We start from the raw sequence: 27,114 nt of genomic DNA, 5'->3' as shown, positions 1-27,114 counted from the left end.
CGAGACACTTAGCTGTGATCCGAGCAGTGAAAGTGGCAGTAGTGGCATCCACAGGGGTCCCGGTTGACGTTGAAAGCTTGGATGTTGACGCGTGGCCTTTGTAAGCGGGCCCATATGTGCTTCGATTTTAGCGAAGCACATGTCTCGTTCTGCTCATTCTTTAGTCTGAGCTTGAGAACTTGTTCCCCATTCTTTCTTCTTCTCCGCGCTCATCACCATTTGTGCGTCGCTCGACGTACATGAGCCCAAGTTTGAATTCAGATACTTCCATCTTTGCCGCTGGTTCGATATTGTGACTTCACTACTACAAAATCGAGCCAGCCGCAATTTGTACCTCAGCGGTTATTCTCAAACACTGGGGAATGTTTTCATTCATCCTGTACGCTGTCTATAATCTGCATCAAGCTACTTCTCTTAGGTACTTCGACTAAATAACTATTGCTATAGGGCCATAAACTATATACCTCCAAATACACCATCCAGTGCGTGCGCTCTGCCTGGAAACGCGCCTTCAAGTCTGCTCTCCGGTCTTGGATAAGATCAGTTTCTTCCACTTCTGCACTTGCAGCAGTAAATCGCGGACCTACTCTCGCAACTGTCTCGGGCATTCATGCCCCAGAAGTTGCGCCATCGTTTGGCGTGGCACCCCCACAATGTATGCCACTTATTCGTTTCTGCCTTCTTCATGTGGATCATTGATGTACGTCGACGTTCAGGTCATTCCATGTTCGTGCAAATGGAGACCACGCCTAACGACGATTCTCTCAAATTCATACCGGGCTTAGGTATCGTGGGCGCAGGAGTAGCCGAGTTCCGCGCATCACGAACAGCGTTAGAATAAATCACTCGCCATCTGTCTTATGGGCAGTCCTCAAGCCAGAGATCTACTCGACGTTCATGGAGTAATTTTCTGCTGGCTTACCATTTTCAGATCACAAGAGGAGAGCAACTGCCGGCCCTCAGGACACTTAGATTCTTGACACGGACTCTGAGACGGTAGTAATGATCAAATAGCTACTTGAAACTCATGTCTGACCTACGATCATGGAAGACAGCGGTGATGTAAATATCGAGAGTTTAGTGACGAAGGCTTAGTGAAAGTTAAATGGAAGGAATGCTGCAGGGGGCGCTCGTTCCGAGCGCTGCGACACTGAAGTCGGGAATGACAGGATGTTGATGTATTATATGCTGGAAGTGAAAGGTGTGAAGGGGTGGAGCAGGTATGTTCATACTTCTCTACGGATGTAGAGGAGGTTATTGCATTATATGAGTTGGCCAAGCGCGAGCAACGGCTGGCGAAGAATGGAAAGAATAAAGATTCTAGGTGAGTCGCTCTCCGAGTGGCATCAGCACTTGGTAGATTAACGAGTTTACTCGTCCAGGATGGCACCGTACATGTTCGTATGAGCGCTACCCCAGGTGCCTGAGTGTGCTGGTTACATGATACGAAGGGTGTATATCCACTCATAATGACCCCAAGTACCCATGCATGACCAGCGACATAAACCAAACTCCTGACCCAAAGCCCAAAGAACACATCATCGCCGAGGAACTCCAACTTGTATGCCTCCGCAAGCCACAGTGCTTGCGTGCCCATCCAGACTGCTCCACACATCACCCACTTTTTCCACGAAAGGTTGATGCGAGGTACAAGTAGGGGTATGAAGAGGGTGTACCAAATAAAGTATTGGGATGTGCACACGCGGTTGAAGAGCACGAATGTGAACGTCTGTACAAACCACACGAACGGAAGGCCGGCTGAGAGTCGGCCAAGGACGAGGCCGGTCCCGAGGGACAACGTCAGTTGGGGTATAAGACTTGTAAATGGCGAGCGGAGCAGCTGACGCCAGATTGGTAAGTCGGCTGATGTACCTCCGGAACTAGAATACGTGAGGTAGATGAGGTAGAAGTAAGGAGAAAAGTTGTGCCGATGATCACGCCGGTCTGTATGATATAGATATGCCTCGTACAGGAAGGGGTATCCCCACCTGTGGTAGTGAGTGAGGTTCAGCGCTTGGAGATGATGCAGATACTTACATAGCGTAGCATATTGCTCCGAGAATAATAAACGTCCCTCCACTAAGCAGGGCGAAACAAAGCGCCTGTCTTCCAACCAGACGACGTAGATACGCAAAATCCCACCCTTTGCCATCGACGCGCTGCGAGGTAATCACAGAGACACAGCTAACCCCATATATGATCGGGTAGATTTTCCAGTGAGCACTGAGTCCCAGCATCACGGCGGCAACGTTCTGTCGACGTTCAAGTGTGTAGAATAATGTCAAGAGGACAAAAGTGCAGAGAATCGCTTCAGAAGAACCACGCGTTGAGATAGTGAATACAAGAGGGTTCAAGAGATGGGTTGCCGCCAGGAGAGTTGCATGTGCACGCATAAAGCGTTTTGAGTTCTCTGCGGAGACATCTGGTGCCAATGATTTGGTATGGGGAAGGATATGCAACATCAAAATTTGATAAATGAGGGTGCCATTTATTAGATCGCATGCGGCAAACAAGTACTTTCCGAATGACGGGTGCAGCCACTCATTCGGAAGGAGAAGGATGGCTAGTAGTGGAGTATAGCGATAGGTCTCCCGAGCGTACGGACTATGGAATCACTGAGCCTGACATCACCAAACAGACCGATAAACTTACTCTCCGACAGTAAAAAAGAGTGGTGCAAGTGGCCCCTTTGCAATATTACCCTGCAGTTTGGGATAAAGGATGAATCTGGCAGCGTCACTGAATACACGATAGTCAATGTCGGTGTACTTCACTATCGAATGCGCATCGTGCCATTCGCTGTACAGTATAAGCGCAACACGAATGACAGCAGAAATAACCAGCAGCTTTTGAAAATCAGGGATACGGTCCTGCCATGCAGCACTGGTGTTGGGTTGCATGCGGCCGAAGCTCACTGGCAGTACTAGTTACTAGTAGTTAGCGTAGTGAAACTCCGTCGCAACTCAGTACGTTTAAAGTCACGTGATGATTCCGAGCGGTAAAACCATAGTGACTTAATGTGACTTACTATAACGTAGTATCTGTTCTGAAGCTGATACCAGCTGAATTCGCCAACTCATCCACGGGAATATTAATGTCAGACGATCGCCCCCTACTTGACGCAGGCAACTCCAATCCTCATTATGGCACCAGCAATATTGATTCTCCACCACTGTCGTACGTTGATCAACAGAACAGACCAATTATGGAGAAGAGGTCTCTCCGCTGAAGCTGGACCTCCGAGTAGCCTTCTTGGTTTTGATTTATATCATGATTTGTGTAAGTGTGATGCATCATGCTGCTCTTATCTTGCGTTTCTTCCTCGGATTTGTTGAGGCGGCATTCTTTCCTGGTGCTGTATTTCTTCTCTCCCGATGGTGTAGTTACCCCATACCCTCCATCCAGCATATTATGAACTTAATATAGGTACAAGCGCAATGAGCTAGGGCTACGCACAGCGCTTTTTTATTGTGGCAACTCGATCAGCTATACTTTCAGCACCCTTGCAGCGTCGGGAATTTTGGCAGGCTTAGATGGCACTCTTGGTGTTCCGGCTCGGAGGTCTGAGGCGACTTTCGCTTCTTCCCAACATTGGCATTGGGCTGACCTTGCTGCTCAAGGTGGCTCTTCTTTGTGGAGGGCACTTTGACCATCGTTGTTGCAGTGTCTGCAATCTGGATTTTACCAGATTTTCCTTCCACGCCGAGTGTCTGGCTTACGCCTGATGAACAATCTTTGGCCAAACGACGCATGGAAAAGGAAACTGCGGCTGGAGATCGATACCAGGCCCCCGTAGAGAGATTTTCTGGTCTAGTTGATGCTCTCGTGGATCGGAGAGTATGGTGGCTTGGTGCTACTCTTTCTTTTATGGTAGCTTCTTGTCATGCAGTAATTTCTTTCCAACACTATCCGCTACAATGGGTTACATCCCGACTATCAGCCTCTTACTCTGTGCACCTCCGTGGATTCTGGGAACTGCAACCTCATTTATTGTGGCCTGGTCAGTTGTTACTTATCAGGATCCAAAGGTGAATTAACAATGGCCAAGGCACTCCGATGCAACTGGTGACCGCTTCTGGCACATCGCCGGCCCTCTACTTGTCGGTGCCGTTGGGTTTATCACTGCTATTTTCTACTATGAATACGGCTATTCGATATCTGTCCCCGTATGACTTTTATCTCCCTCGTTCAGTTATTTCATTTACATGTTCCATCAAGGTTCTTCATGACTCAGGCCCCAGTTGCCTTTGTTATTTTTGTGACTTGGGTTTTAAATACCTTTTCCCAATCGCAGTCGAAACGCGCTGCGGCCATCGCATTGATCAACTCAATGGGAATATGCGGCAACATCGGTGCACCGTCAGTTCACATCCAACTCGTTGTCTATGCCGCTATTGACGCCGTCGCAGGTACTTCTGGCCTTCCAGTTGGGGACCTTCATACGTCAAGTCATATCTCATTTGCATCTTGACGAGCGTTATATGCATTGCGATGTGCCGGGCATTTAGGCGACACCTTGCCCGGTGTAATAAAACTGCTGAAGCTGAAGAGCGGGCTCTAGGGCTACCAAAGGGTTTTAGATATCTCCTGTAGTACTCGCCAGCCCGCTGCCCAGCCGACCATACCACGCGAACACCATGTTTGTTGTGCGCAAGGGATATGTCATCCGCATCTGACTCGAACGGGATCTAAATAAGTTAATCTGTCACGATAATATCACTTCATACTGTAAGGAGATGTCGCCGATACCTGTCGCAGTCTATCAATTTAGTGTATGGTATTCAGAGAGACAGGCAGCGGTCGTAGTTTCCACCTTGGTTCGCACCCCACCATTCCGGAATAAGATGTGCTTTTCCAGCAGCCCCTTGAACTGCAAAGGAGAGAATGAGTACCATGACCTGTGTTCCACCATCGAGGGCTATAGTACAGTGCGATGTTAACAGCCAAGATAAGATGGCCGCGAAACGTACCTGCGCCGACTAAATAGTTGTATTTCACAAACCAACGCGGGTATCTAGTACGGAGCCACCACTGACACAAGAACGAGACCATGTAATACGACACAACTGAAGAGTTTATTCCGACGCCAAGTGCTCCAACATAGTAACTGTGTGAATAATGGGGTTTGAGTATAAGTCATCGACGAGTTCAGAGCGTACCAGATGATAGGGATGTAATAGTAATCCATGCGTAGTCTCTGCCAGTAACGATGAATAATCCAGAAAGGAATAGGTGCGACCAAGCCAATGAGATAGGACAAGGGGACCCATTGGTACCTTTGATCAGCTGAAAAGAGTTGGTGAGCAAGGCCACCCCACGCAATTGCTTGCGAGTTGTATGCTTGAGGTTGCTGGCCAGACCAGATGTTTGTTCCTTGTACAGACAGCAGGATTTCGCGCTGATTGTCGATGATAGAATTCGTCAACACTAGAACAACGAGTCATATATAGTCAACAGATGGGCAAGACAATTCCCTAACCATAGTTGAGAACAGCGCCGAGTAAGGTGCCAATGATCTGGGCTGTGAATGCAGCTCGAGGAGGCAGTTTGGCATCTGAGTGTCTGTCAGTGAGAAGTACCTCCCCCGACAAAGCATCACAGACATTGAGCAATCTTCAGATCACGCAGTAGCAGCAAAGCTTGAGACACAGTATTCTGGACGAGAACGCGAATCAAATGCGAATCAAGGCGACTACAGGGATACGGACATAGCTGTAAAGGACCTGTCAACGACAACATCAGTAGTGGTCAAAAATCGGAAAGTACGTCAATACGAACAAAGAACATGTTCGCCATGGGCCTTCCGTTGTGCAGGTAGCCAGCAATCATCTGCACCAGGGTTTCTTCGCCAAAAGATCAGCTAGGATAGCTATAACGCATAAATAATACGTGCGGATGGGAATATTAATGCCGGTAATGGCGTACAACGCGCCGAAGAACAAAATAGACACAGCGGCCAAGAGGACTGCGATGACAAAGCCCCACCTCAAAACACATGATAAAAAATTTCGCCAGATGGAGAATGAGAATGTTGCTCACCAGGGAAGCGTGGAATTTGTCTCGTAGATGACGACCAGTCCAACAGTGAAAGAGAGAACAAGCGTCAAGAGGTACCAACTATTCGGAGCATCTGGATACTGTACGGCAATGTGTTACTAGTAAGGTCTCTATCTGATGTGAGAAGGGCTAACCTTCAGTATCTCCCGGTAGTGTGGGTCGAGGTCCTCAGTGTTGGCGGGGACTTCCCTCTTTCCACCGTGTTTCCAGAATTTCCAATCGAAATTAGCACGCCAACTTCTCAGCGTATCCATGTTCATCCAAGTCCAGGCTGCACGAAGGTCATCTTTATTCCACAGGAGGAGGTGAGTGAATGTCGCAGCGAGTCCCTGTGTTGGAACTATGAGCAAAGCACTTTACATCAGCAGTAATTCATGGCATACGAGGTTGGTTGACAGCAGGTTGATAATCCAGGTACCAGTGTAGAATGGCAGTCCCTGCTCTGCCACTAAGGTGGGATCCACCTCATAATTGGAGTTCATAATCAAAGTCTGGTCGTAGACAGTCCCGTTCTCGTAGAAGAGGAGCTGCGCCAACTGATTGGTGCATTGTTAGCCTGGATATTAGAAAGCGCAATGAGGATATTACGTACAAATGGGAAGTTCTGAGATTCCCAAATGTTGTTGTAGAATACGGCGACGAAGACGACCCTTCATCTCCTTCAGCAATGTTTTGCGATGCGACTGAAATTACATACATGCAGAGAATATAACCAATGAAGCTGGAGAGCTAGGAGGGGTGTTATCAGAAGCGTCACATGTATAGGATTATCAACTAACCTGAGCCCACAGTGGAATAGTCATCGGGTTACCAGCATTACTCGAGATGTACTGAACCAAAGTTTAACCCTGAATATCAACATACGTATCTGGACAGAGAGCTGTACCTGCCAGTCGAAGCATATTGACAATAGACCGAGGCCCTCGTTTCCATTAGAACCACCAAACACGCGAGATACAGCAGCATTGTTAGGAGCAGCGAGGCAGAATATTGAGAGACCAGTGAGCAGCGGAAATATCCATTCGGGAAAAATCTCCCATATAAAGATTCTGAGTTCAAGATAAATAGAAGTTGAAGATTATGATTTATCGATGAAGGTTAAACACACGCAGTGAAAACGAAATAGAAGACCTTGAGCCTTTGGCGTGCTTCGACCCCATCGCGATAAAAAGCGTCGAACATGGAGAGCAACGGGAGAACGCCGGGGTACAACATCTTCGACGGGTAGAGGAGGATCCCTGGGTCACAGTGTCGTAAGTTAAGATTACAAGTTTAGCTACTGTTGGACACAAAAGTACCTCGCATCAGACCGCCGATCCCATAGCTGTGGTTTGCGGCTTCAGCGATGGGTGCAGTAAGGAGTACACCAGCGCAACGCACCCGAGCAGTTGAGAAGAGAACAACAAAAAGATTGACGAGCCGGCGTTCGGAGTGACGTTATAATACAAACTAATGAGTCGTGAATCACCACCGACAGAGGAATCGGATTGCGAGCCCACCGTTGGACAGCGAGAACTTCCGTAGCTAACGCAGAATTCGCGGCTGCACTGCACATAATGATAATGAACGCATTCTCCTTCTTATTAAATGGCCCCTGATATTCATAAATATGCATGAGCGCCAAGGTCAGGGGCTATGTGGAAAACGCACCGGATTCAAGTATCGGAGCAGTCCGTGGCGGGGGATGAATGTTTCCATCGCAAGGCCAATCACATAGGATATGATGGCGAGGAACATCAAAGACACATAGACGGTTTGCTGGAGTGTCCACCCGAATGAGGCGTTTGAGAGAATATTTGATCAGGAAACTCTCACAGGTTTGAAGTAATAAATTTGAGCTAGGAGACAGTGCAAGTAAGTAAGAGCCTTGACTAGATAATCTCGACTGCTTTACCCAGGGAACCACCAAAGGCGGAAAGGCCAAGGCCGATGAAGAAGGTCCGAAAGGTCCAGGGGTTCAGACTAGGATCGTCGTCCACGGAAATGACGTGAGTTGCAATGTCTCGCTCGTTCTGAAGGACAACGTTCTCGTCTGTTTCAGCTTCTTGGGTGGTGGTCTCGATATCCCCCTTTATGTAGTAGGATTTTTCGTCGGTGGCATCAGGTGTCCATTCCACCGTTTCAGTGATCATGGCTACCAAGAGAGGATACGAGATACCGAGGCAGACCAAGTAACATCTGATCTTTAAATATGCAACAAAGTCAACGAAACCTAGCAGGAGATGGGCCAGCGAGAAACTGTGCAGAACCTATGTGGCAGAATGTTCAGTCTATCATGATCATCACTGTGATCTGCCACATAGATTCAAGGGAATTTCTCAACCAAAAGGATCAAGAAGTGACTAAGACCTTGCCAGCTTGTGAATCATAATCTGAATTTAGTCGATCTGCCACGTCGATGTCGACGATATCGCATCCTCAGGCTCCAGGCCCCTCACCAGCCAGTACGGGATCCCCTATCATGATACACTGCACGCGCCTGCAATTAGTCAACTTAAACATGGATGTTTGGCTGCTGTCTCCTTCGTTGTCAAATTGTAGACCATTCCATATGATTAGTCTCCCTTAGCGAGAACCATTCGAAGAAATATAACAGTCGTTTATTGGGTCGGAAACTATGAAGTCAGTTGCCCAGATCTAGCGCCTTCGTTGGGCATGCAATTATCATTGCAGGGTTGCGAGAAAAAAAGATGCCAGTGAGTTCGTGGTTCCGGGCCCGCAGGAAAAATGATGTATCATGTGCATGACTCGAAGACGAACGAATCTGCCCTTTTCCCGCTGCCTGTCGCTATACGAGCAGCACATCTGTCATCATCACCGCCCAACAACTTGAAGTACCAAATGATAGTCTCAAAATTGTGAGTGTCGCACGACATTAACGCGTTGTCTGAGATGCTTCGGATTTTGCGATCTTCTTCCAAGTTGAAAATAATCATTGAGGGAATTCTATGACTCGGATACATAAGTTGGCACGTACGCACCTCGGGAATATATCTTATGTTTCTGAGACATTGAACGTTCAACGACGAACGTTCAGTCACCTTGCTTGCAAGGTCATATGGCATGCGACGAAATCTGACGGACTATGTGCCAATAATAAACATCAATAAACATCAATAAATCATTAATATTTCTGTTGTTGAACGTCATCGTCGATGCCAACAGATATCAAACATTCTCTTGTCTGCGTATATTCAGGCAGTATGGCAAAATGCAGCTCTGGAGGAGTTCCTAGTTACGCGCCGCGCAGATCCTGTTAAGTTTATCGCTTATTACATATCAACAGTTATAGTGCAAGAAGAAGACATTGATACTGGCAATGGTGACAATAGCAGACGTCATCGTGATGTCTCGCACCTGCCGTGTAATGCACAGAATTGGACAAGGTGTCGTGCATCGACGTTTCAGATCCATCATAGCGCCGTTCGCTGACAGCGCGTTTGAGCTCTTGGTATCAGCTCTTCGTCAATCTGAAAGCCTCGTCACCGGTTCCGCGGCTCGCGCGATGATGACTGGGGACATATCTCAGGACATCCGGGATCTTAACATTTTAGTCCAATTTCGATGACTTGCACAACTTCTTAACGGAGACTTTAGGCTACAGGTAAATCTCAGATCATTGCCAACCAGCAATAATTCAAGTCCGCCGATGCCTAGTACTGACAAGTGTTGCGATATCAGAAACAAGTCAAGATGGGTTGAGTGCGTGTATCAGGATCAGAAGTAATACCAGCCAGTCACTACTGCGGCCAAACGTCACGGAGTTAAATTACATACGGCTTTATGTAATATCGCCCCTTTTAGTTGGAGTAGTTTGCGGACTCAGACTCAGGCCTGCCTGTCCTCGCATGCATGCGAAACTAAATTTTGTGTCCACATGTGCCATAATTGTCCGTCACCCACCCTTAGACCTGCTAGCTGCGGCCAAAGAATTCTCAAAGCAACTGTGGTCATTGTCCGATTAGGATGACAAGGACTAGGCAGTGGACTGTCCAATATCCACATCTCCATAGTGGTAGGCCACAATCCACAGTAGTTTGATCGATAGTATATATACCGTACACGAAGGAAACTGTTTGGTATCACCTCCAGCCCCAGGCAACGTCTTCTAAGAAAGCTCAAGTGCATCACTATGAAATCTCAAAGTAAACGGTCTCAGCGTACTTCTCCCTATCAGGTCGAAAATGCTCCCAAGAGGAAATGTATGACAACTGGACAGCTTAACATACTTGACCCTTATTATGCCAAAAACGATCACCCTACGAAGGATGATATCGAATTACTGGCCAAGGCGATTGATATGTGAGTTTGGATTCCTTCACATAGTGCGATCACCCGAGCTGACCAAATGGATGCATAGTCCAGCCCAGAAAGTTAAGAACTGGTTCAATAATCGGCGCGCCAAAGAGGCTAGACTACAACGGAATCCATCGGATATGTTATCGCAATGCTTCTGGAACATGAACATCGATGATACCGATGACTTGTCCGATTCGGACGATAACGATGACGAGCACGAGTCGGGTGATGCCCAAGGTGCCCTAAACCAAGGGGGTCTGGACCAAGAAGTTCTTTATCAAGAAGCCCGCGCCTGTGTCTTGGCCATGGCCAAGATGACACCAGAGGAAGTCAATGCGGCGTTTATTCTCAACAACCTCAAGCGACGAATCATTGTTCATCCTCCCCAAAAATGACAACGTGACGTGTTTTCAAGCGTTTGACTGGTTCCTACACGGCTACTCGATCAGCGCTATATAGCCGCTATATGTTGATTACTTGCTTACCTTGTTATTGATACCCGACATAAATATGATGTACTTATATTGGCCCCAGTAGGCATCATGCACTGCAGTGAGGCAGCCCACCATCTTCTAGCACGTAAAAGATCGCAGTCCACCATAGGGTCAGCGATACAAATTATCATTTGAGAGACTCTAGCGGTCCTCCGATTGTCCGCTCCTGGTTTGTGGAAGTCTTGACTTCGGAAATGAACCAACGATTACTGACTCTGAACTTTGGAGCCCCATGGTAAAACCTCGGACTCACCGACTGCTGGCAGAACTTGAAAAGGTCCTCTGAAATTGAGTAAAGTTCTCACAAGTTGCCAGAAAACTATCCACGGTAAGAGCCACAGAAATGAGTATGATTGCAGCAGGACACACTGGTACTACGGACAATATTTAGCTGGTCACTGTAGTAGGAGCTGATAGAAGCTTAGTACTACCGCGTTCCAGGGGTATCAAATTCGGGAGGAGCACAACTAGGGTCACTTCAATCAACGAAGTCGACCAGGGCGCAGCCTTGACTGCATAGATACGTGAGGGGGGGGGGGTTCCAACGATATCAGAAGCAGCCAATTATAGCCTACTGTCCACAGTTGGACGTGTTCGTGGGGAGTAACCTCTTCACCTTGCTTGCAAGGTCATATGGCATGCGACGAAATCTGACGGACTATGTGCCAATAATAAACAATAATAAACATTAATAAATCATCAGTCTCCCTGCCATCATTGTCATAATCCATCCTGTCGTCGATATTATGAAGCCAGGAGATATCAAACACGATCCTTGTGTCTGCGTATATCCAGCTGTCATGGCAAAGTGAATTTATGTGCAGATCCTGCAAAGCTTACGACTCACCACACTCTCCCCGCTGCCAGATGCTCCACCTGCTAAAAGAATCCATGCAGACATGCAGAACTGAGGGTCAAAAGGACATATTTCATCGATACTTAGCGTCTGCGGAAACCAGTGCCCTATGCTGTAGCTCCACATAAGCCTCTGCAAGTCAGTTGACTGGGACATCGCTGACTCGGTCACGCATACTTTCCACAACGTCGACATTGAATGGTCCTCGTGCAGGTCCTGTAAAGATTGCCGTTCATCATACTCCGCTGCCGCCAGACCTGCTAAGAGAATCCATACAGAGGCAGAGGAGTGCAAGCACAAAGGGAAAATATAAATATAAAGAAAGCATTCAGGAAATGTCAGTACTAGTGTCATTGTATCACACTGAACGTTTACGTTTATATCATGAATCATAAATTTCAATATTTGTTCGAGCAAGCAAGGTCAAAATCGGCAACGCCGATCCCTAGTAACTTCAGTTGCAGGCACTGGATGAGTCTAATCATACACAAATAACCCTAACCTTGACAAGTCACCGTGATGTCGCTCATCAACCAAACTTCCCGTTCAAAAGCATCCTTCAAGCCTTCTTCGCGGCGTGCAGAGACTTCCAGAATATATGCTCATCCTCTTCCAATCATCTTCCCAGAGCTAACATACAAATTTCTTGGACTCTCCCTGACGCGACCACTCAATCCTCACTGCACAGCACTATTCGACCCTCTTACCCGTTCAGCTTGGGTCTCAAACTCTGGCGACGCTACCCTATTATGGCAGCGCGGGTTCTTTGGAAAAGGAGACCTCTCCAGGAGTGAGCCCAGTTGGTTGGCGAGACAAATAAATGCGAGAAAAATGAAGGGCAAGGGTATGTTGTTCTCTTGTACTGCTCCGAGCATCTTAACTCTTGACTGGCACAGGACTCACATCCGAAGAGATCACCGCCAAACGCCGTGCAGAGCGCAAGCAATTCAAGCTCGATCGTGCAAAGGCAATTGCTGCTGCCGCCATTGAAGCAGAGACTGTTTTCAATGAACAAGGTCGCGTTATCGCGCCTGGTATTGCGCCAGATGGCACACGGATAATACCCTCTGCTGCGACTTGGAAACCATCATCTGCATCCGTGCCTTCGGAACAATCGTCTCTAGACATCGCACCAGACGGAGAGGAAGAGATTGAGCCCATACAAGACCTCGAGCATCTCCAACTCTCGCTTCAAGAGGCCTTTTTCCTCGTCTGGGCACTTGACTGCTTGACAATCTTGCATCCCGAAACCGTATGTCCCCTTATTCCCTCCTTGAAACTAGCTAGTTCATCTCATTGTTTTTACCCAGAATACGTCTTTTACCCTCGCTGAAATATGGAATACATTCCAAAACGCTTACACACTATCGTCGGTCCCACAACCAAACGCCCCGTCACCTCCACGGTTCGACAATCCCTTTCTCGTCTCATATATCGCATACCACCACTACCGCTCCCTTGGTTGGGTCGTCAAAAGCGGCATCAAGTTCTGCGTAGACTATCTGCTGTATAAGCGTGGCCCCGTATTTCAGCATGCCGAGTGCGTGTGGTGTTCACTCAGTCTTCACTCCATTTTATTATCCTCCTGAACCCAAGAGTTCTCTCAGCGAACCTCATTCTGCATTCAAAGTTGTCTCAGTTCCGCTGACATCTCCTTAGATTCGCAATTGTCGTCATCCCTGTATATGAAGACCCCGAAGATCAGGCAAACTCACCGTTCAAGCTACAGAACGCAGAGCCATTCACGTGGTCATGGCTGAGCACGATAAACCGGGTCAATTCTCAAGTTCAAAAGGTCCGTCTTCATCTTTCCACCACTAATATCCATCTAAACTGGTTTGCAGACGCTGGTCTTATCGTACATCACCATACCTGCGGAATCACGGGTATCTCCAGAAGTTCTCTCTTCACCCGCGTGCTTTGCGCATTATTCCGTGCGCGAGGTCGTGTTGAGGCGGTTCATTCCGGCGCGCATGCGAGACTAGCTACTCGAAGGGTGCATTGAATGTGAACCTCGCGGAAGTAACGGGACATTCATCATGCTCGGTGACCTTTACATCATGGGCGGATCTAGTGGTGACACAGTATCCGATCGCAGTATCACCCGGAAACTGTCAAAATGGCCTCTCTTGGCTTCACCACATAAGATCGATACTGCTGCTAGTAGTTTGGCCGTGGATTTCCTCGCTGCCGACAAGCTAAGGGCAAGGATAAGAAACTCCGCTATTCCCTTCCCTGTTACTTGTGCATGTATGAAATACATGTTCTTATCTTAGCTCTTGAAATTGAAGTACGCAGGAGAGGCGCCTCTGAGCCTATCCAAGCGCATAACCAGTGAATTCTCACGCCAGAATACCAATAGGTGGCAATACGCTAGCATTGTAAATGTCATCTGTTAAGAAGGGATGTTGTGAGCTGAAATTGACCTTGCTTCACTGATAATGATTCCACTCCAAATTGCCATTGGATCTTTTTTCACAAGATAGATATCAGGTGGCAATCTACTGAAATTGGAGACATCGTATCTGGATTTCAGGTGGATAGGTTGTTTCTATGTCGCCATGAAGAACAATACTCACACACTGGCATAAAGGCCAGGCGTCTTTCTACCATCTCCTTCGAAACTATTTGATCCCGTGTCACCTCCTTACAACTTAAAACAATGCGATTCTCCTTTATCCTCATCGTTGTTGCTGCTTTGACCATCGAGATCTACCAGTAATACTGGAGGTGAGACATATCCTTCGTTTTGTTTAGATCAGACCTATTGCACATACTGCCCTGTAGGATATGCCTGAGTATCAGTAGTTCGTGTCTTGGTTTGACAACAAGACTCACCGGTGTGGTAGATGGTTTTTTTTTGCATGTAGTGTGGCGCTGCCAGCGAGTCGTATTTCTGCTTTCACATCGGTGCAGTATGGTTGATGGCAATGATCGAATGTCAGGGGTGGGATAAGACTCTGGTGACAGAAGAGGCGAAGTTTGGGGTGATCAGGCAGCGAGAGTGATATCTACTTTCTTTGCGGAGGAGGCTGAAGATCGAAAGCCCTGTGGTGTCAGAGCCCTTGCAAGCTAGCAGATTTCACCGAGCTGGTGCTTTATGGGCTTGCTTAGTAAAAAATAATTGGGATGCTCACCATGAATCTGGATGTGCTGTGGATAAATTGTCGAGCGGCTATACAATTTCATCAAGTGGCCTCTTTCAAAGAGCCGTGTACCCTGTGATCCAGGACTTACTTCAATTTTTTCACAGGGCTTGAAGTGGATGCTGAATGAAGTTGAAACGCCGAGACTCTGCGAACTGGACAGGCTGCACCGTGCCAATGTCACACGATGTCGCATTAGTGGAAATCCATGTGCATGAATGGGTACGAAGCAGCAGATGACTGGGCATGGGAATAAGAACAGATGAGCACATACTTGTAAGAGAGGTGCGCGCACCATGCACGATGTCATGCACAATAGGTAGTCATGCATCATGGATGAATCCACGGTAGTACCTCTCTTCCGCAGGCTCCCGGGGCGCTACTCATGCATTCTTGAAAATTGAGAAATCTTGAGCTTGATTAAACTCCAAAGTTCTGTTCTCGTTGAAATAACCACTACACTATAGAAATGTAGCCTCTGTCAAGGCATAGCATTATCGTGTTGCAATATGCAGCCAGCCGACGAAAAAAGTGCGGAAGACGTTTCGACTCGCTGAGGTTCTGAGCCGACGTCTCATTGACTGGTTAGCGCTCTGCAGGGGAGGCGACATAGTGATCGTCGAGGGTGTGTCGATGGTGAAGATGTCACAAAATAGCACTGGGACGAATAAATTTTTGGCAGGTAAATTAGGAACTGCACATGCATGGTGTGACTGAGAAACCTATCCAGCGTCAAATAATGAGATAGTGACTGTCCTTTATAGAGATTGGCGGCGGAGTCGGTGTAACTATGTGCATGTCTATGTCCGAGAAGAGATACAAAAGTGGGCTGCGCAGCTACATTTTCGTCCAGGAGAATCAAGGTAGTAATGAAGTAACGGATGGAATCAAACTCTGAAGACATGGTCAGCCACAATTTACACCAGGAATTTAATCATACCGAAATTTCTGAAGCAGTTATCGGACACGCGAAACTGGCGGGAATGTTCAGCACCGGGTAAACCACGAAAAATAAGACGCGTAATCCAAGCTGAACAAGGAAAACGCAAGTGAGAACTCCAGAAATGACACTTCATACGTGCACGGACCGTGATGTCAAGATTGATTGTGATATCTTCCACTGCTCCACCACCCACACCGCATTTTGTAGCGAGATCTTCCAAAATTTGTGTGCTTGAAGACATGTTTGTGCTGAATTCCACCGAAAATGGGAATGTGAAGTTGGTTTCCGAGTTGGAATTGAAGGTGATGTCAGACTCATTGCCGGTTCCGATAAGAGTGTTATTGATAGGGTAATATGCCTGAAGAATTGTGAGCGATAAATGAGGTGAACAGGGTTCGAACTACATTTGCATCTATGGACTTGAAAGACACGGAGAAGTAATTTGGGTTATCAACACTGTAGTTCCGGTCAAGAAATGGATCAGACGAAGTGTATAGTCAGCGTACGTTATATTGATGCCCAGGTTGAGCGTGATGCTTCCCGAGTTTAGTTGAACCTGATAGAAATGAGAAACGTATATAAACACCAAGAAAGGCTGCCTTACCGCATTTTGAGTGGTAGATGGCGCTACAGTACCAACAATAGCATCCGGAGGACGGACCCACTACAAGAACATTTGAGTATAGTCGGCATTTCCCTTTGCAAGGCTCACCATAAGCAGTGCAAGCAGTATGCTGACAACGAGGAATACAGCAATCATCATCGTGCAACAGCAGAACCTCCCTACGCAGCTAACTCGGCTCCCCTATAAGCGGCGCTCAGGTTCTAACGCATCACCAAATAAGTGAGACATTGAGTTGCTCACCTTTGTCCATAGACCACCAGTGTTCTCACGTCTCCAGGTCTTGAAATCCTGAGATTGGCTTGTGAAATGGAGTCAGATAAGTCAGGGAACCTCAAAGAGCTGGTGACTCACCGTCCAGTTTCTTTCGCAAAGTTCGATTGCTCGTGAGGGTTTACTTCCGGAACATACGATGGGGTAATAACTTGTGGGTTCGTATTGGGGTCGTCTCTGTACTCGCCCATTGTATGGGGGTCATAGCCGCCTTGGTCATACGCCTGGTGTGGTTGCCTGGTGTCATATTGGTTATATGGTGCATCACCATACTGCTGGTCGTAACCCCCTTGCTGCTGTTCAGTATACGGGTCTCTGTATTGAGACATAGTAGATCGATGATGTGCGAGACGACAAAAGCAGAGCGGCTGCGGGACTCAATTTATAGCTGTGCAATTGCACGGTTTCGAAGTGGAGCATCACGACCAAACTTAAACAATATTACCTAATGATGCTCGGGCATGTTTTGTGTCCGAAACGAATTAAACGCAAACTCTGGAGTCTGTACATGTCTTTGAATCAACTTTACGCTAAGTCTCGCGGCGATTAATTATAAGGGGAGTTACCCCGATTTATTTCATTTTTGCGTTGGCAAATGAATTAATGACTCGTGTGATTCCACTGTCAATGTTCTTCGACTCGCAGATGCAATCTTGACCGATCTTAGCAGCTAAGCCAAGTGGTAAGCGTCGAAAACCTGCTCACTACAACCTTAAAGCTTGAACACTGAAATATTCACTCATGTTAGGCTTCAAGGTTTATCTTAAGTAGTCATACTAGTCATAGCCAACTGGCACCAGAATAGATTAGAAATCTGCTCTCTTGAGTGGTTTGGGGACTCATGGACAGTTCTTCGGAGGTTCATCTCAACTTGGGTTCGAAGCGTCCTGAACAAAGTGGTTACCGCAACAGAATCGAATCTGTTTCTCTTGGACTGTGCAGGTTCGAAACCTGCCGACGATAAGACTTTTTTCTATCGGAACACGCCTTGACATTCACTTATTATAGATGGTTTCCTGGGAGGCCAAGTGGTTAGGGCCCCTACTGTGACCATAACAGAATCAAAATATGTTCATCATGATGGACTCCGCAGGCTTGAAACCTGCCGGCAACAGGTTTTTTTTGCTATCAGAACACGCCTTTAATGAAGGTTCGCTCATGGATGGTTTCCTCAGAGGTCCATCTTAACTGGTCTTAGCCAGGTGGTTACCGCAAGAGAATCAAAGTCTGTCGAACCTGCTGACAACAAGGTTTTTTTTCCCTTTCGGAACACGCCTTGACATTCACTCATGGACCGTTTCTCGGATGTTCATATACACTGATATTAGCCAGGTGGTTATCAGAGTCGAAATCTGTTTCTCTTGGCCGGTGCAGGTTTCGAAACCTGCTGATGATAAGGCTTTTTTTCTATCGGAACATGCCTTGGCATTCACTCATGGATGGTTTCTTTGGAGGTCCACATAGCTGGTCTTAGCGAAGTGGTTACTACGACAGAATCAACATCTGTTTCTCTTGGACTCCGCAGGTTGGAAACCTGCCGAACAGTGAGAGGCTATTTTTCAACGGAACTCTCCCTGACATTGACTCATAGATGGTTTCCTTGGAGGTACATCTAACCGGTCTTAGCCCAGTGGTTACCACAACAGAGCCGAAATCTGTCTCACTTAGAGTTGGTTCGAAACCTGCTCACATTTTTGCAGTATATAGATCCTCGGAGTCTCCGATCATCGCGCCCAAACCTCCTTTTTATGTGATAGTCTGCCCATGAAAAGGCATTCACCTTCACCCCGCCTTGCGAGGGTCGTCTCAGTGACACAAGATATATCCCCGAGATGTGTACATGCTAAGTGACCTAACATAGATTATCGACAGACTGACCAAAACTGTCGGGATTCACCACCAAACGAAAATCGACAGTAATGAGGCCGAACTCGGAGGCCAGAACAATGCACCCAGGCTAAGGACAGAGTGAGTCTGACAGTGAGGGAAATGTTGTAACCCTCGCCGAGGCCTCATCGAATTGTCGATGGACACTCCTTGTGTCGTTGGCTCTTCCAATGCGACCGAGGATGACTTGAGAGCCAAAGGTGGAAGGATTGGAAGTGGCAGACAGAGTTCTGAAGTGTGTAGTTTGCATGCGCTCATGTTTTATGTCGATGCCGAGGCGGAACAAAAAATTATTTACTTTCGATTGCCGCTGCAAGACTTAGGCACTGGACAGAGATGTCAACAGAGGCCAGTGCGAAACTCCATAACGGAGAGCTCAAGACACCATGCAAGAGTGGCCCACTGAGGCGTGCATAACAGAAAAAAGAGGTTCAGCGAGAGAATAACAACCTGACAAACCTCTAACAAATAATTAATGAGGTATCAAATGATGATAACCGAAAAGGCACACGGGTGTAGCCGGTAGAGGTTTTAGGAGATATCGTGTTCGACAAGAGCCCTCCTCCGCTAACGTTGGGAGTTGGGGAGCTTATTTATAGTCGTCTTGCATGTACCTATACGTACTCGACCGAGAGTCCCATAACACAATTGCAAGTGGAAGGTTCATTGCATATTCGATCGGGAGGATTGTACAACAAAGTCAAGGTCACCCGAATCCGCTAGTACTCCCTGAAACGAATGGCGTTCTATGTCTTCCAGACGAGGTCCCCGGGACGTTCGAGGATGTTACTGCACCTGCGCCAGAGTTCGAATGTCCGTGTGAAGATGGCGGTATGAAACGGTTGGACTGGAGTGAGCGCATTTGGTCGGATGTCTGGCCAGTGAAGTGTGTGCCGCTAGCGCGGTGAGGGGTCTGCGGGACTGCGAATGAGCGTTGCTGAGGCTGATGTTGTGTCATTTGCGGTCCAGCCGTCTGGGGGTTCGGGGTCATTGTGGTTCTTGTATCCGTCGAGCCCATCGCAGGTCTGAAGCGACCTCGAGGCCCGGGTACTGGCGGGGGGCGGAGGTGGCATAGAATCATGTCCTTGTTCCTCGGACGCCAATCGCAGGCGCCGGATAGGTGCCGATTGTTCGTGAGAAAGCTGAGGAGCTTGCATGCGTGATCCCTGTTCACCACTGTATGCATATTGTCTGATATGCACCATTGAAATCAACGAATTGGAAAATTATCGATGTTCTTACTCCACAAAACGACTCGTGCCAGGTCGTTCCGGTTGACGGCTCTGGCTGGGAATTCGACCATGATCTTGACGGGTGAAACTTGGTTGCTCCCCGAGCGGCAGTGTGATTCGAGGTCCGATTGGGGTCACGATAGACCTAGGACTGGAGCTTGCCTTGAAACTGGCGGCGTGGTTAGATCCAAAATAAATGCAGTCTTTCACTTACTCGTGAACATCAGTCATCGGACGCTTTCCATTCGCGTTGGAGAAAGATGAAGGTTCCTGTGCATGAGCGGGGTCGAAGCCAGAAGCGCACTGGCGTAGGTGCGCCACCTCTCGCCGCAAACTGTCTACCTCTCTGTTCCCAGGTGAGGATTAGTGGTGTTATAAACTGTCAGTCTACGGACTTTCGAAGAGCCTTTCTCTCTGCTCGAATACGTTCGCACGTCTGGCTTAGCTGGGAACAAGCTTGCCGATAGTATCGAATGAGACCAGCGAATGTGTCTTGTTGAAACTGGTGCAGGTTGAAGTGAAGTCTAAATGGTAACGAAACTACATCAAGAAGACTCACTTTCACAGCACTTGCTATCGAATCTAGTGAATAAGGGAGAGGTCTAAACCAATCTGACATCGGGGGCTCCAGCTGCATTTCCCCAAAAATAAGCTAGACATCTTCTTATATAGAAGTAAACATACATCTCGATGTAGGGGAACCAGCTGGATGTTTTGGGCGTTACATCGCACACAGCTCTGATCTGGCTCTCATTGTGTAAATTAGAAAGTTAATACGAGTTTCCAATGCACCAAATTCGAGGGCAGGGAGGAAAGCATCTTACTGAGATGATTGTTGCAAAGAACATGGCCACATTCTGTGATCCAAAATGGAACGGGTGGTCCGCGATCGTTTGATGTAAACGGGAGTTGACATACGGAGCAGTTGACAAAGTCCCAGAAGTCAAACTCTGCTTCCTGCACGACTTGCTCGTTTCCGGTGTTGGACATGGTGCAAGGTCAGAACATAACGAAGTTGTCCTGTTTTGGCATTAGAACAGACGCCCTTAATTACGTAATCGAACTTCGTCAAATGAAAACAACTCGCTTCCGAGTCTTGCTATCCACTTAAGGACGCATTTTGAAGACGAAGGAGTCGGAAGGACTGCCATCCTTCGCTATACCATGTCGGATACCACTGCTCTAATCCCACATTCGGAGCTGCGATTAGACGCGACGCATGGTTCGGACCCACATAGACGCCACTCTATCATTAACGATGGTGCTAGATACCTAACCAAGCCATTAATCTCCACCAAGGGCTGGACCCTCGCACAGTTGATCAAAAAATCGCCCAATTTTCGTTCGGTAGACAGGGTCCGTTTTGACGATCCGATGCTGATGCAGACAATTCGGATACACGAAGATTCTGGTGCCCCCTTAATCATTGAAGGATTTCATGAGCACAACAGCTGGCCTGCCGATCTGTTCACCTTGGATTGGCTTAATGTGCATGGGAAACCAGGTAAGGCATCATTTCTCATGATCGAACGCGTGCCGCTTGACTAATGTGCGGATCCAAAGGGGCGTCCGCACGTAACGTGCGCACCTGGGCTGACTTCGACCTGCCCCTTTCCGAGCTCATCCATAAACTTCGTGCGACCCCAGTATACGCTAACGAAAATGGTGAGTGCGCTGTATAATGTCGCTCTTTGTGCCATCTCACTTTCGCCAGAAACCTGAGCGACTTTATGGCAAAGATGCGGAATGTCCTCATGAGTGGGCAACTTGGCTATCAACGGCTAGCGTCCTTCCAAGTGATCTTCTGCCTCACGGAACCAATGATTACCTAAAGTACCTTTCGGTCAGTTCGTTTCGTGATGTACTTTATTGATATATAGATAATCATCTTTGATCAGAGCGATGTACAGACTTTGATGTGCTACCTCGGAGTAGGGGACACGTTTACTCCTTTCCACAAGGATCTATGTGCATCTTCTGGCCAAAATCTTATGTGTTATACCGAGAATGGCGGGTCGTCTTTCTGGTTCATGACAGAGAGTTCAGCTGCACCAGCCATGGCTGAATTTTTCCAGAAGATGAATGAAGAATTAGATTTTGAGACACATGTCGTGACCCTGAAAGAGTTGGGGCAGTCAAGACTTAAAATCTACATCGCGGAACAAACCCTCGGCGATTTAGTACTTGTTCCCCCAAGAAGCTGTCACCAAGTCATCAACAATGGTGGCATCACAATGAAAACATCCTGGTCACGTATGACTCTCAAGGGGTTGTCGAATTCTCTCTATCATGAACTTCCTGTATACCATCGGTACGTCTCTATCATGCTAGTGCGTTTTGCATCTCAGTGACATACTTATGCAGCGTATGCCGACCGGAGACATACAAGGTCAAGTTGAATATATATCGCGCTCTTCACCGTCAGACACAGATTCTTCGGAAACTTCAAGAACAGCAGACAAGTTCTCCTCACTTTGACCGGTCATTGCCCACTGTAAACTCGGACCTTGAGCGAGTCGCTGATGATCTTCATCACTTACTTGAGTTGCTTGATGATGTCCTCGGGGAAGAATACTCACCAAAGCATCAAGATATGCCGCATGTTTCGCAATCCGATATCTGCCATCAAAGCAACATCTGTTGCGACTTCTGCGGCGCGGATATCTTCCAGAGTTTCTTTGAGTGCTTGCCCTGCGCTCTTCATTCACCTGGGACCAATGACGAGATGAAGATCGGAGATGGTATCGTGGTTTGTCCGCTTTGTTATGTCGAGGGTCGTGGCTGCAAATGCGGGACTATGAATCCAATTCAATGCCGGCCTTTTGGCGATCTGCTGAGAGTCCGCGATGAGGCCCTACGTGCCATTCGAGCGGTATGTCCTGATGTCGTGAAGGACCACGAGTATCTACTGGGGCATTCAAAGTGAGCATACTCGTGCTTTTGGGAGACTGCTGCTTAATCGTGTGTTTAGTTCTATCATATCAGCACGTCATGTTGGCGTCTTCGTAGCTGCCTGCGTTTTGTACGAACGGCGACAGATGACATCTCGTATGGAAGAGCCAATGCGGGTGTGCTTGTCAAAGCATGAAGTTCTTCAAAGTGCGATAATCTACTGCCCACCCTGCCATGTCGGACGATGCACGACGCATATATTGGAGGGCTACCATATACATTCTGCACCGGCACTCTTGATGTCAAATGACGTAAAAGTGTGGCATAGCTACCACAAGGAATCCAAGGCAGCATTCAGGGAGGGATTTGCACGTATTCAGCGCGACGAAGAGACTGGCACACGTCCAGATTTTCGCTTGAAGTTGGCATGCGTCGCATCAAAATTTCGTACTTGCAAGTCTGTCAACCCGAACGCGACTACGCCGGGGTGGTACGATAAATGCATAGAGCTAACTAGCGCGTCTGTGAGAGGTCCCCTATTTTCATTGTTTCCGCGCAACAGCTAACACATTGACAAGGTTGCATCATCCCCATTGAAGCAGGCGACTAATAATTCTAGTTTCGAGGCAACGTTCACTAGACCCGAGAAGCCTTCTTTGTCTACGGCATCGCTTTTCCGTAAGTCTGCAAGTCTTAGTAAATTGACATCACTCCCAAGCGAATTTAAAGGTAGTTCACCAAGTAACCGTGCAGCTGGTGCTTTCAGCGTTCATGAATCACTCCCCGCAACTCGACAACTTCTAGGCGTACCACTTGCAAATGGAAAGAAGCGAAGGTTTGTTATGGACTTTGTATCTGTTCCCCACCCTCCATGTGATGGGCCTTCATCCAGCATGTTCAACGATACCGCAACTCATATAGGATCTTTGGTATTTGCTCCACATCTGTGTTCACATATTAGGTATTGATGTAACACATTTAGCCAGATGATGATGGTACCTCTTCAAGACTTGGCGCTTATCCTCGAACCCAAACGTGGGATGCCGACGAGGAGTACGAGCAGCTCGATGCCTCTGCCGGCGGTTCGAGTGGTCGGCCTCCCAAGAAGCAGCGTGTTGGTTCCCTCAGCAATGAACTCTCGAGAAAAGAGCCCATGAGAATAGAGAAATAGTGAGAAGTTCTTCCGTCGAGAGTGGAGTGTGACTGAGCGTATCACTGCATAGCGCGTCAGACGGCAAAGTCTATCTCACGAACAAACCTAAATTCTCCGTCGAATTACTCCCAAACTCTCACAACCCCGCCGAGAAAGCAGCGGGGAGCCGAGCAACGCCCGACAACGTTCAATCAATGCTTCATAAGCAGCTACGCCTGGCACTGGCCGAAAATGAAAAGTTGAGGGTTTCTAATGCCAAATTGGAGAAAGACAAGGGAATAATGCAGGACAAGATGCGCACTATACAAAGACACAACGTGGAATTGATGACCTTAGCGAAAAGCTTCCGCGCACAGACCCGCAAGACGCGCGACAGCTTTGACGCCCTTGGACAAGGCTCTGTCAGTTATCCCTTCGCATCCGCTCCTCCGATTCACAGGCACCAGGAAGGTCGAGGCTCTCTTACTGGCGTTAGATCATACACAGCAGCACCTCCCACCGAGCCACGTTTCCTAGCACGACCTATGGACAAGAGTTCTTCTACCATTATAGGCACCCAAACGCAAGAGATGGGCCACTCTTTCCATATTGAACATCAATCTGCAGGTCGCCATCTTCTCATCCAAAACATGCCGCATCATGAGCCGGAGATGGAAGGGCCGTGTATGGACACAACACAGCAGTCATATGTCCCATCCGAATGATCCACCCGAGATACTCGTCGCGGATCCTACCCGAGCTCAAAGCCAACTTGGTTCCTCTCATGACAAGGCAAATTTCTCTCATTTTTGGGAACTGAAATCTTCTCGTCTATCTCCGATGGCATGGAAGCCATAGTCAGTTTCACATAATTGTCCTCCGCCGACCGCAATATCTCAAAGCATAATTACTCCTGCATACCACTTCCGTCACCAATTTACTTACACATTCCTGGTAGTCTGTAAAGCCATACAAAGATAGTCAAGAGCAAGATTCGATCATTTGATCAAAGCTACGGCAGGTGTCCAAACATAAACCGTGAAAGTGGATATTAGGTGCAAGTAATGAATGGGTATATCAAAGCGTCAAAGGTAATGACTGACGATGGATGAGTTTACGTTGATGATAGCATGGAACAAAAATAGGGGAAGAGCTAGAAGTTGGCGGCAATCAGCCGCACCGGCATGTGAGGATTCTCCAGATGCTCGACTTTGGTTGGGGAGGGTCGTCATCTTGTTGCTGCCGGTAGTCCTCGCCGCGAGAGACACCTGCTTCATTGCCGTGGGCACGCACTGTGCTTATTGCGGGTGGAGCGGCCCCAACCGTTGACACCATAGGAGACGCACGTCCGTAAGCTTGGGATCCGTATGGTTCCTCGCCTGCGTCCCAGCCGTATTCACCAGTTACTACATTCGCGTAAGGATGTTGCGGTGCACCAACATTAGTAGATCTGTTTTGCGGTGTCGAGATTGGAACGTTAATCTGAGCAGCAGCAGAGAGAGGGGTGGCAGTGCCGCCAGGTGCATTTCCTCCTGCAGGGGTAAGCGCATTGGGGACTTTGCGCTTCGAGCCGTGTCTAACGAGCGCTGGTGAAGGCAGGTTGACCCCACCAGTCTGAGATGCGCGGCGCCAATCTGCATCCCGACGTCGTTCCAAATCTCTTCGACGGTCTTGTGGCGCAGTTGCTATGCCCGCATTCTGTATTTGAGCAAGTACTTGCGATTGCCCCTGCGCGACGGGATGAAATCCTTGTATTTGGGAAAATAAAACTTCACCTACCTGCGAAGCTTCCCAACCTTTACCCCCTGTATAGTTTGACAAAAGATCAATAAGAAGATTACCAGATACAAGAGAAATTGTACCATTCAGTAGGTTCCAGTCAAAAATGCCATCGTCTAGGTCGTTGTTATTCTTCATAACTTTGGAAAAGAGCTCCCTCAAGAAATCATAGTCCGGGGTCTCCTCAAATCCAAGCTTTCGAACATAGTTCAAATAGATACCGAATTCCTCTGTGCGAGAGTTACTGGAGTATTAAGAAGACACTTGAAGAATCAACAAACCTGGATATCCCTCGCATAGGTCCTTGATGGGTGTCGTCTGCTTCTTTTCTCCAATCTTTTCGTACTTTTGCTTGTTGGTGGCAGCCTTCAGCCCTTGCCAAGGTAGACTCCCCCGCAAAAAGTACATGAAGACATGTCCGAGTGCCTCTAGATCGTCTCTCCGAGATTGCTCTATAAAGAAATAGGTCACTGCGGCCGATCACGACATAAAGACACGTACCTCGCCCTAAATGAGTATTGATGCTCATGTATCGCGCTGTGCCGCTCAAACTTTTCCGTTCCCGGTAAGGAATGTGCTGCTTGGTTTTAGGATCACGATATTGTTTGGCCATTCCAAAGTCAACAACATGAATGACTATAAGACATATGTGAATGTAATATCCGCCATGAACGTAGGAAACTTACGATTGGCCGCCTTCGTGCCAGGACGCCCAACGAGGAAGTTGTCAGGCTTGATGTCACGGTAAATGAGGTTTTTGTCATGGATAGTTTGTACCCGGGACAACTGCTGATGGTTAGACGAAGGAAGAAATCTGAAACGGTGCGACACGCACCATTTGTCGGGCTGCCAAGCACACCGTCTTGATAGAAAACTTGCGGCCGCACATATCAAATAGATCCTCCAGACTCGGGCCCAAAAGATCTATCACCAAAATGTTGTGGAGGCCCTCCTGCCCGAAGTGATATATTTGAGGAATACCAGCTACAATACGCGTGAATTAGACTTCGTTTACTTGTGAGTCCGACGAATGTACGCACTGCAGCCAGCTAGAATGCGGTATGAACGACATTCATCTCGAAGTTGAGGTGCCTCTGCTTTGCGTGGCTCCTGCAGCCAAAGAAGATATATAAGGAACAATAGCAGATGTCACTAAAGTGGAGCACTCACAAACTTGATGGCGACAGTCGTAGAGTTTAGCAGGTTCGTTCCTAAGACACTATGATCAGCTCAAACCGAAACATTGTTGAAAGAGGTGCGAACCTTCGAAGATAACACCGAATGAGCCTTCCCCGATTTTCTTGCCAACACGGTAATGCACGCCGACTACGTTCGCCCCGCCAGAATTATTGGAAGACATGAGAGGTGTATGGAAGGTTATGATGCAGAAGAAAGATAGACCGTGGACAGGGCAAGGACAAGGCCTCCAGGCCTTCTACTGCCTCTGCGGCGGCGGTGGACAAACGTTGAGGGTACAGACCTCGGTCAAAACCGAGCTTGCC

The 27,114-nt window shown here is 47.8% G+C and overlaps 11 protein-coding genes across 11 annotated transcripts; 6 read left to right on the top strand and 5 right to left on the bottom strand.

Annotated features, from left to right (window-relative positions):
- Positions 1-685: 685 nt before the first annotated feature.
- DFJ58DRAFT_648188 (uncharacterized protein) lies at positions 686-841 on the top strand (the record flags this gene model as incomplete). The annotated part of the gene is made up of 1 exon (XM_041381460.1): positions 686-841. One exon carries the CDS (start codon positions 686-688, stop codon positions 839-841), a length of 156 nt encoding a protein of 51 aa, XP_041251422.1.
- A 61-nt stretch (positions 842-902) lies between these two features.
- DFJ58DRAFT_693705 (PIG-M-domain-containing protein) lies at positions 903-2,900 on the bottom strand (the record flags this gene model as incomplete). The annotated part of the gene is made up of 3 exons (XM_041383420.1): positions 903-1,988; positions 2,038-2,604; positions 2,653-2,900. The coding sequence occupies 3 exons, from the start codon at positions 2,898-2,900 to the stop codon at positions 1,043-1,045; spliced, it is 1,761 nt and encodes a 586-aa protein (XP_041251421.1). The 3' UTR covers positions 903-1,042.
- Positions 2,901-3,041: 141 nt separating this feature from the next.
- Positions 3,042-4,535, top strand: DFJ58DRAFT_740540 (major facilitator superfamily domain-containing protein; the record flags this gene model as incomplete). The annotated part of the gene is made up of 6 exons (XM_041387091.1): positions 3,042-3,177; positions 3,427-3,561; positions 3,621-4,000; positions 4,049-4,166; positions 4,219-4,359; positions 4,410-4,535. Coding segments are annotated over exons 1-6 (981 nt in total), but the record flags the coding sequence as incomplete, so codon positions are not given.
- DFJ58DRAFT_693703 (OPT oligopeptide transporter protein-domain-containing protein) lies at positions 4,306-8,385 on the bottom strand. Its single transcript, XM_041383419.1, has 23 exons — positions 7,952-8,385; positions 7,873-7,895; positions 7,708-7,815; positions 7,557-7,651; positions 7,438-7,506; positions 7,356-7,381; positions 7,166-7,295; positions 6,944-7,106; positions 6,837-6,887; positions 6,755-6,786; positions 6,650-6,707; positions 6,441-6,593; positions 6,192-6,386; positions 6,040-6,137; positions 5,894-5,985; positions 5,779-5,843; positions 5,709-5,723; positions 5,604-5,655; positions 5,480-5,554; positions 5,160-5,427; positions 4,971-5,107; positions 4,410-4,918; positions 4,306-4,359 (listed from the first exon to the last, which is right to left on the bottom strand). The coding sequence occupies exons 1-22, from the start codon at positions 8,187-8,189 to the stop codon at positions 4,782-4,784; spliced, it is 2,280 nt and encodes a 759-aa protein (XP_041251419.1). The 5' UTR covers positions 8,190-8,385; the 3' UTR covers positions 4,306-4,359; positions 4,410-4,781.
- A 1,517-nt stretch (positions 8,386-9,902) lies between these two features.
- On the top strand, positions 9,903-10,751 carry DFJ58DRAFT_909590 (uncharacterized protein; the record flags this gene model as incomplete). The annotated part of the gene is made up of 2 exons (XM_041395144.1): positions 9,903-10,359; positions 10,418-10,751. The coding sequence occupies exons 1-2, from the start codon at positions 10,190-10,192 to the stop codon at positions 10,749-10,751; spliced, it is 504 nt and encodes a 167-aa protein (XP_041251418.1). The 5' UTR covers positions 9,903-10,189.
- Positions 10,752-12,158: 1,407 nt separating this feature from the next.
- On the top strand, positions 12,159-14,045 carry DFJ58DRAFT_753334 (uncharacterized protein). The gene is made up of 5 exons (XM_041387915.1): positions 12,159-12,550; positions 12,603-12,958; positions 13,017-13,246; positions 13,366-13,501; positions 13,551-14,045. The coding sequence occupies exons 1-5, from the start codon at positions 12,226-12,228 to the stop codon at positions 13,689-13,691; spliced, it is 1,188 nt and encodes a 395-aa protein (XP_041251417.1). The 5' UTR covers positions 12,159-12,225; the 3' UTR covers positions 13,692-14,045.
- Positions 14,046-15,505: 1,460 nt separating this feature from the next.
- DFJ58DRAFT_753328 (uncharacterized protein) lies at positions 15,506-17,112 on the bottom strand. Its single transcript, XM_041387914.1, has 9 exons — positions 16,772-17,112; positions 16,661-16,718; positions 16,508-16,600; positions 16,400-16,459; positions 16,302-16,351; positions 16,200-16,251; positions 15,941-16,153; positions 15,793-15,882; positions 15,506-15,746 (listed from the first exon to the last, which is right to left on the bottom strand). The coding sequence occupies exons 1-9, from the start codon at positions 17,017-17,019 to the stop codon at positions 15,711-15,713; spliced, it is 900 nt and encodes a 299-aa protein (XP_041251416.1). The 5' UTR covers positions 17,020-17,112; the 3' UTR covers positions 15,506-15,710.
- Positions 17,113-19,225: 2,113 nt separating this feature from the next.
- On the bottom strand, positions 19,226-20,791 carry DFJ58DRAFT_753323 (uncharacterized protein). Its single transcript, XM_041387913.1, has 7 exons — positions 20,494-20,791; positions 20,369-20,440; positions 20,205-20,311; positions 20,024-20,155; positions 19,820-19,978; positions 19,613-19,768; positions 19,226-19,575 (listed from the first exon to the last, which is right to left on the bottom strand). Exons 2-7 carry the CDS (start codon positions 20,426-20,428, stop codon positions 19,284-19,286), a joined length of 906 nt encoding a protein of 301 aa, XP_041251415.1. The 5' UTR covers positions 20,429-20,440; positions 20,494-20,791; the 3' UTR covers positions 19,226-19,283.
- A 313-nt stretch (positions 20,792-21,104) lies between these two features.
- On the top strand, positions 21,105-23,388 carry DFJ58DRAFT_12128 (uncharacterized protein). The gene is made up of 6 exons (XM_041378727.1): positions 21,105-21,313; positions 21,373-21,474; positions 21,524-21,652; positions 21,708-22,120; positions 22,174-22,731; positions 22,781-23,388. The coding sequence occupies exons 1-6, from the start codon at positions 21,248-21,250 to the stop codon at positions 23,265-23,267; spliced, it is 1,755 nt and encodes a 584-aa protein (XP_041251414.1). The 5' UTR covers positions 21,105-21,247; the 3' UTR covers positions 23,268-23,388.
- DFJ58DRAFT_12202 (uncharacterized protein) lies at positions 23,369-24,781 on the top strand. Its single transcript, XM_041378734.1, has 4 exons — positions 23,369-23,379; positions 23,431-23,536; positions 23,688-23,871; positions 23,925-24,781. The coding sequence occupies exons 2-4, from the start codon at positions 23,521-23,523 to the stop codon at positions 24,556-24,558; spliced, it is 834 nt and encodes a 277-aa protein (XP_041251413.1). The 5' UTR covers positions 23,369-23,379; positions 23,431-23,520; the 3' UTR covers positions 24,559-24,781.
- On the bottom strand, positions 24,781-27,112 carry DFJ58DRAFT_11948 (CK1/CK1/CK1-G protein kinase). Its single transcript, XM_041378712.1, has 10 exons — positions 26,876-27,112; positions 26,783-26,823; positions 26,653-26,722; positions 26,448-26,596; positions 26,299-26,398; positions 26,114-26,248; positions 25,894-26,064; positions 25,696-25,842; positions 25,613-25,638; positions 24,781-25,561 (listed from the first exon to the last, which is right to left on the bottom strand). The coding sequence occupies exons 1-10, from the start codon at positions 26,970-26,972 to the stop codon at positions 25,004-25,006; spliced, it is 1,494 nt and encodes a 497-aa protein (XP_041251412.1). The 5' UTR covers positions 26,973-27,112; the 3' UTR covers positions 24,781-25,003.
- Positions 27,113-27,114: the final 2 nt, after the last annotated feature.

This window comes from Suillus subalutaceus, assembly GCF_016647625.1.
Source record: "Suillus subalutaceus strain FC151 chromosome Unknown DFJ58scaffold_1, whole genome shotgun sequence".
Lineage (NCBI taxonomy): Eukaryota > Fungi > Basidiomycota > Agaricomycetes > Boletales > Suillaceae > Suillus > Suillus subalutaceus.
The sequence above is the reverse complement of the archived record's forward strand: the minus strand, read 5'-3'. Positions and strand labels throughout refer to the sequence as shown.

What these genes read in the sequence shown, in the direction of transcription:
- DFJ58DRAFT_693703 (XM_041383419.1), bottom strand. Translation starts at nt 8,189, where the DNA reads ATGATCACTGAAACGGTGGAATGGACACCTGATGCCACCGACGAAAAA. An exon ending in TTCTCTTCTCAACTGCTCGG is followed by an intron (nt 7,382 to 7,437) that starts GTGCGTTGCGCT and finishes CGCAAACCACAG; the next exon opens with CTATGGGATCGGCGGTCTGA. An exon ending in TTCTATTTCGTTTTCACTGC is followed by an intron (nt 7,107 to 7,165) that starts GTGTGTTTAACC and finishes TCTTGAACTCAG; the next exon opens with AATCTTTATATGGGAGATTT.
- DFJ58DRAFT_753334 (XM_041387915.1), top strand. Translation starts at nt 12,226, where the DNA reads ATGTCGCTCATCAACCAAACTTCCCGTTCAAAAGCATCCTTCAAGCCT. An exon ending in CAATCTTGCATCCCGAAACC is followed by an intron (nt 12,959 to 13,016) that starts GTATGTCCCCTT and finishes GTTTTTACCCAG; the next exon opens with AATACGTCTTTTACCCTCGC. An exon ending in CCCGTATTTCAGCATGCCGA is followed by an intron (nt 13,247 to 13,365) that starts GTGCGTGTGGTG and finishes ACATCTCCTTAG; the next exon opens with ATTCGCAATTGTCGTCATCC.
- DFJ58DRAFT_753328 (XM_041387914.1), bottom strand. Translation starts at nt 17,019, where the DNA reads ATGTCTCAATACAGAGACCCGTATACTGAACAGCAGCAAGGGGGTTAC. An exon ending in TACTGCTTGCACTGCTTATG is followed by an intron (nt 16,460 to 16,507) that starts GTGAGCCTTGCA and finishes ATGTTCTTGTAG; the next exon opens with TGGGTCCGTCCTCCGGATGC. An exon ending in TCAAGTCCATAGATGCAAAT is followed by an intron (nt 16,154 to 16,199) that starts GTAGTTCGAACC and finishes ACAATTCTTCAG; the next exon opens with GCATATTACCCTATCAATAA.
- DFJ58DRAFT_753323 (XM_041387913.1), bottom strand. Translation starts at nt 20,428, where the DNA reads ATGTCAGATTGGTTTAGACCTCTCCCTTATTCACTAGATTCGATAGCA. An exon ending in GGCACGAGTCGTTTTGTGGA is followed by an intron (nt 19,769 to 19,819) that starts GTAAGAACATCG and finishes GGTGCATATCAG; the next exon opens with ACAATATGCATACAGTGGTG. An exon ending in GCCAGTACCCGGGCCTCGAG is followed by an intron (nt 19,576 to 19,612) that starts GTCGCTTCAGAC and finishes GACGGATACAAG; the next exon opens with AACCACAATGACCCCGAACC.
- DFJ58DRAFT_12128 (XM_041378727.1), top strand. Translation starts at nt 21,248, where the DNA reads ATGAGCACAACAGCTGGCCTGCCGATCTGTTCACCTTGGATTGGCTTA. An exon ending in TAATGTGCATGGGAAACCAG is followed by an intron (nt 21,314 to 21,372) that starts GTAAGGCATCAT and finishes GCGGATCCAAAG; the next exon opens with GGGCGTCCGCACGTAACGTG. An exon ending in TATCTACTGGGGCATTCAAA is followed by an intron (nt 22,732 to 22,780) that starts GTGAGCATACTC and finishes TCGTGTGTTTAG; the next exon opens with TTCTATCATATCAGCACGTC.
- DFJ58DRAFT_12202 (XM_041378734.1), top strand. An exon ending in CCCATGAGAATAGAGAAATA is followed by an intron (nt 23,872 to 23,924) that starts GTGAGAAGTTCT and finishes ATCACTGCATAG; the next exon opens with CGCGTCAGACGGCAAAGTCT.
- DFJ58DRAFT_11948 (XM_041378712.1), bottom strand. Translation starts at nt 26,972, where the DNA reads ATGTCTTCCAATAATTCTGGCGGGGCGAACGTAGTCGGCGTGCATTAC. An exon ending in GCTTGGCAGCCCGACAAATG is followed by an intron (nt 26,399 to 26,447) that starts GTGCGTGTCGCA and finishes AACCATCAGCAG; the next exon opens with TTGTCCCGGGTACAAACTAT. An exon ending in CCTATGCGAGGGATATCCAG is followed by an intron (nt 25,843 to 25,893) that starts GTTTGTTGATTC and finishes ACTCTCGCACAG; the next exon opens with AGGAATTCGGTATCTATTTG.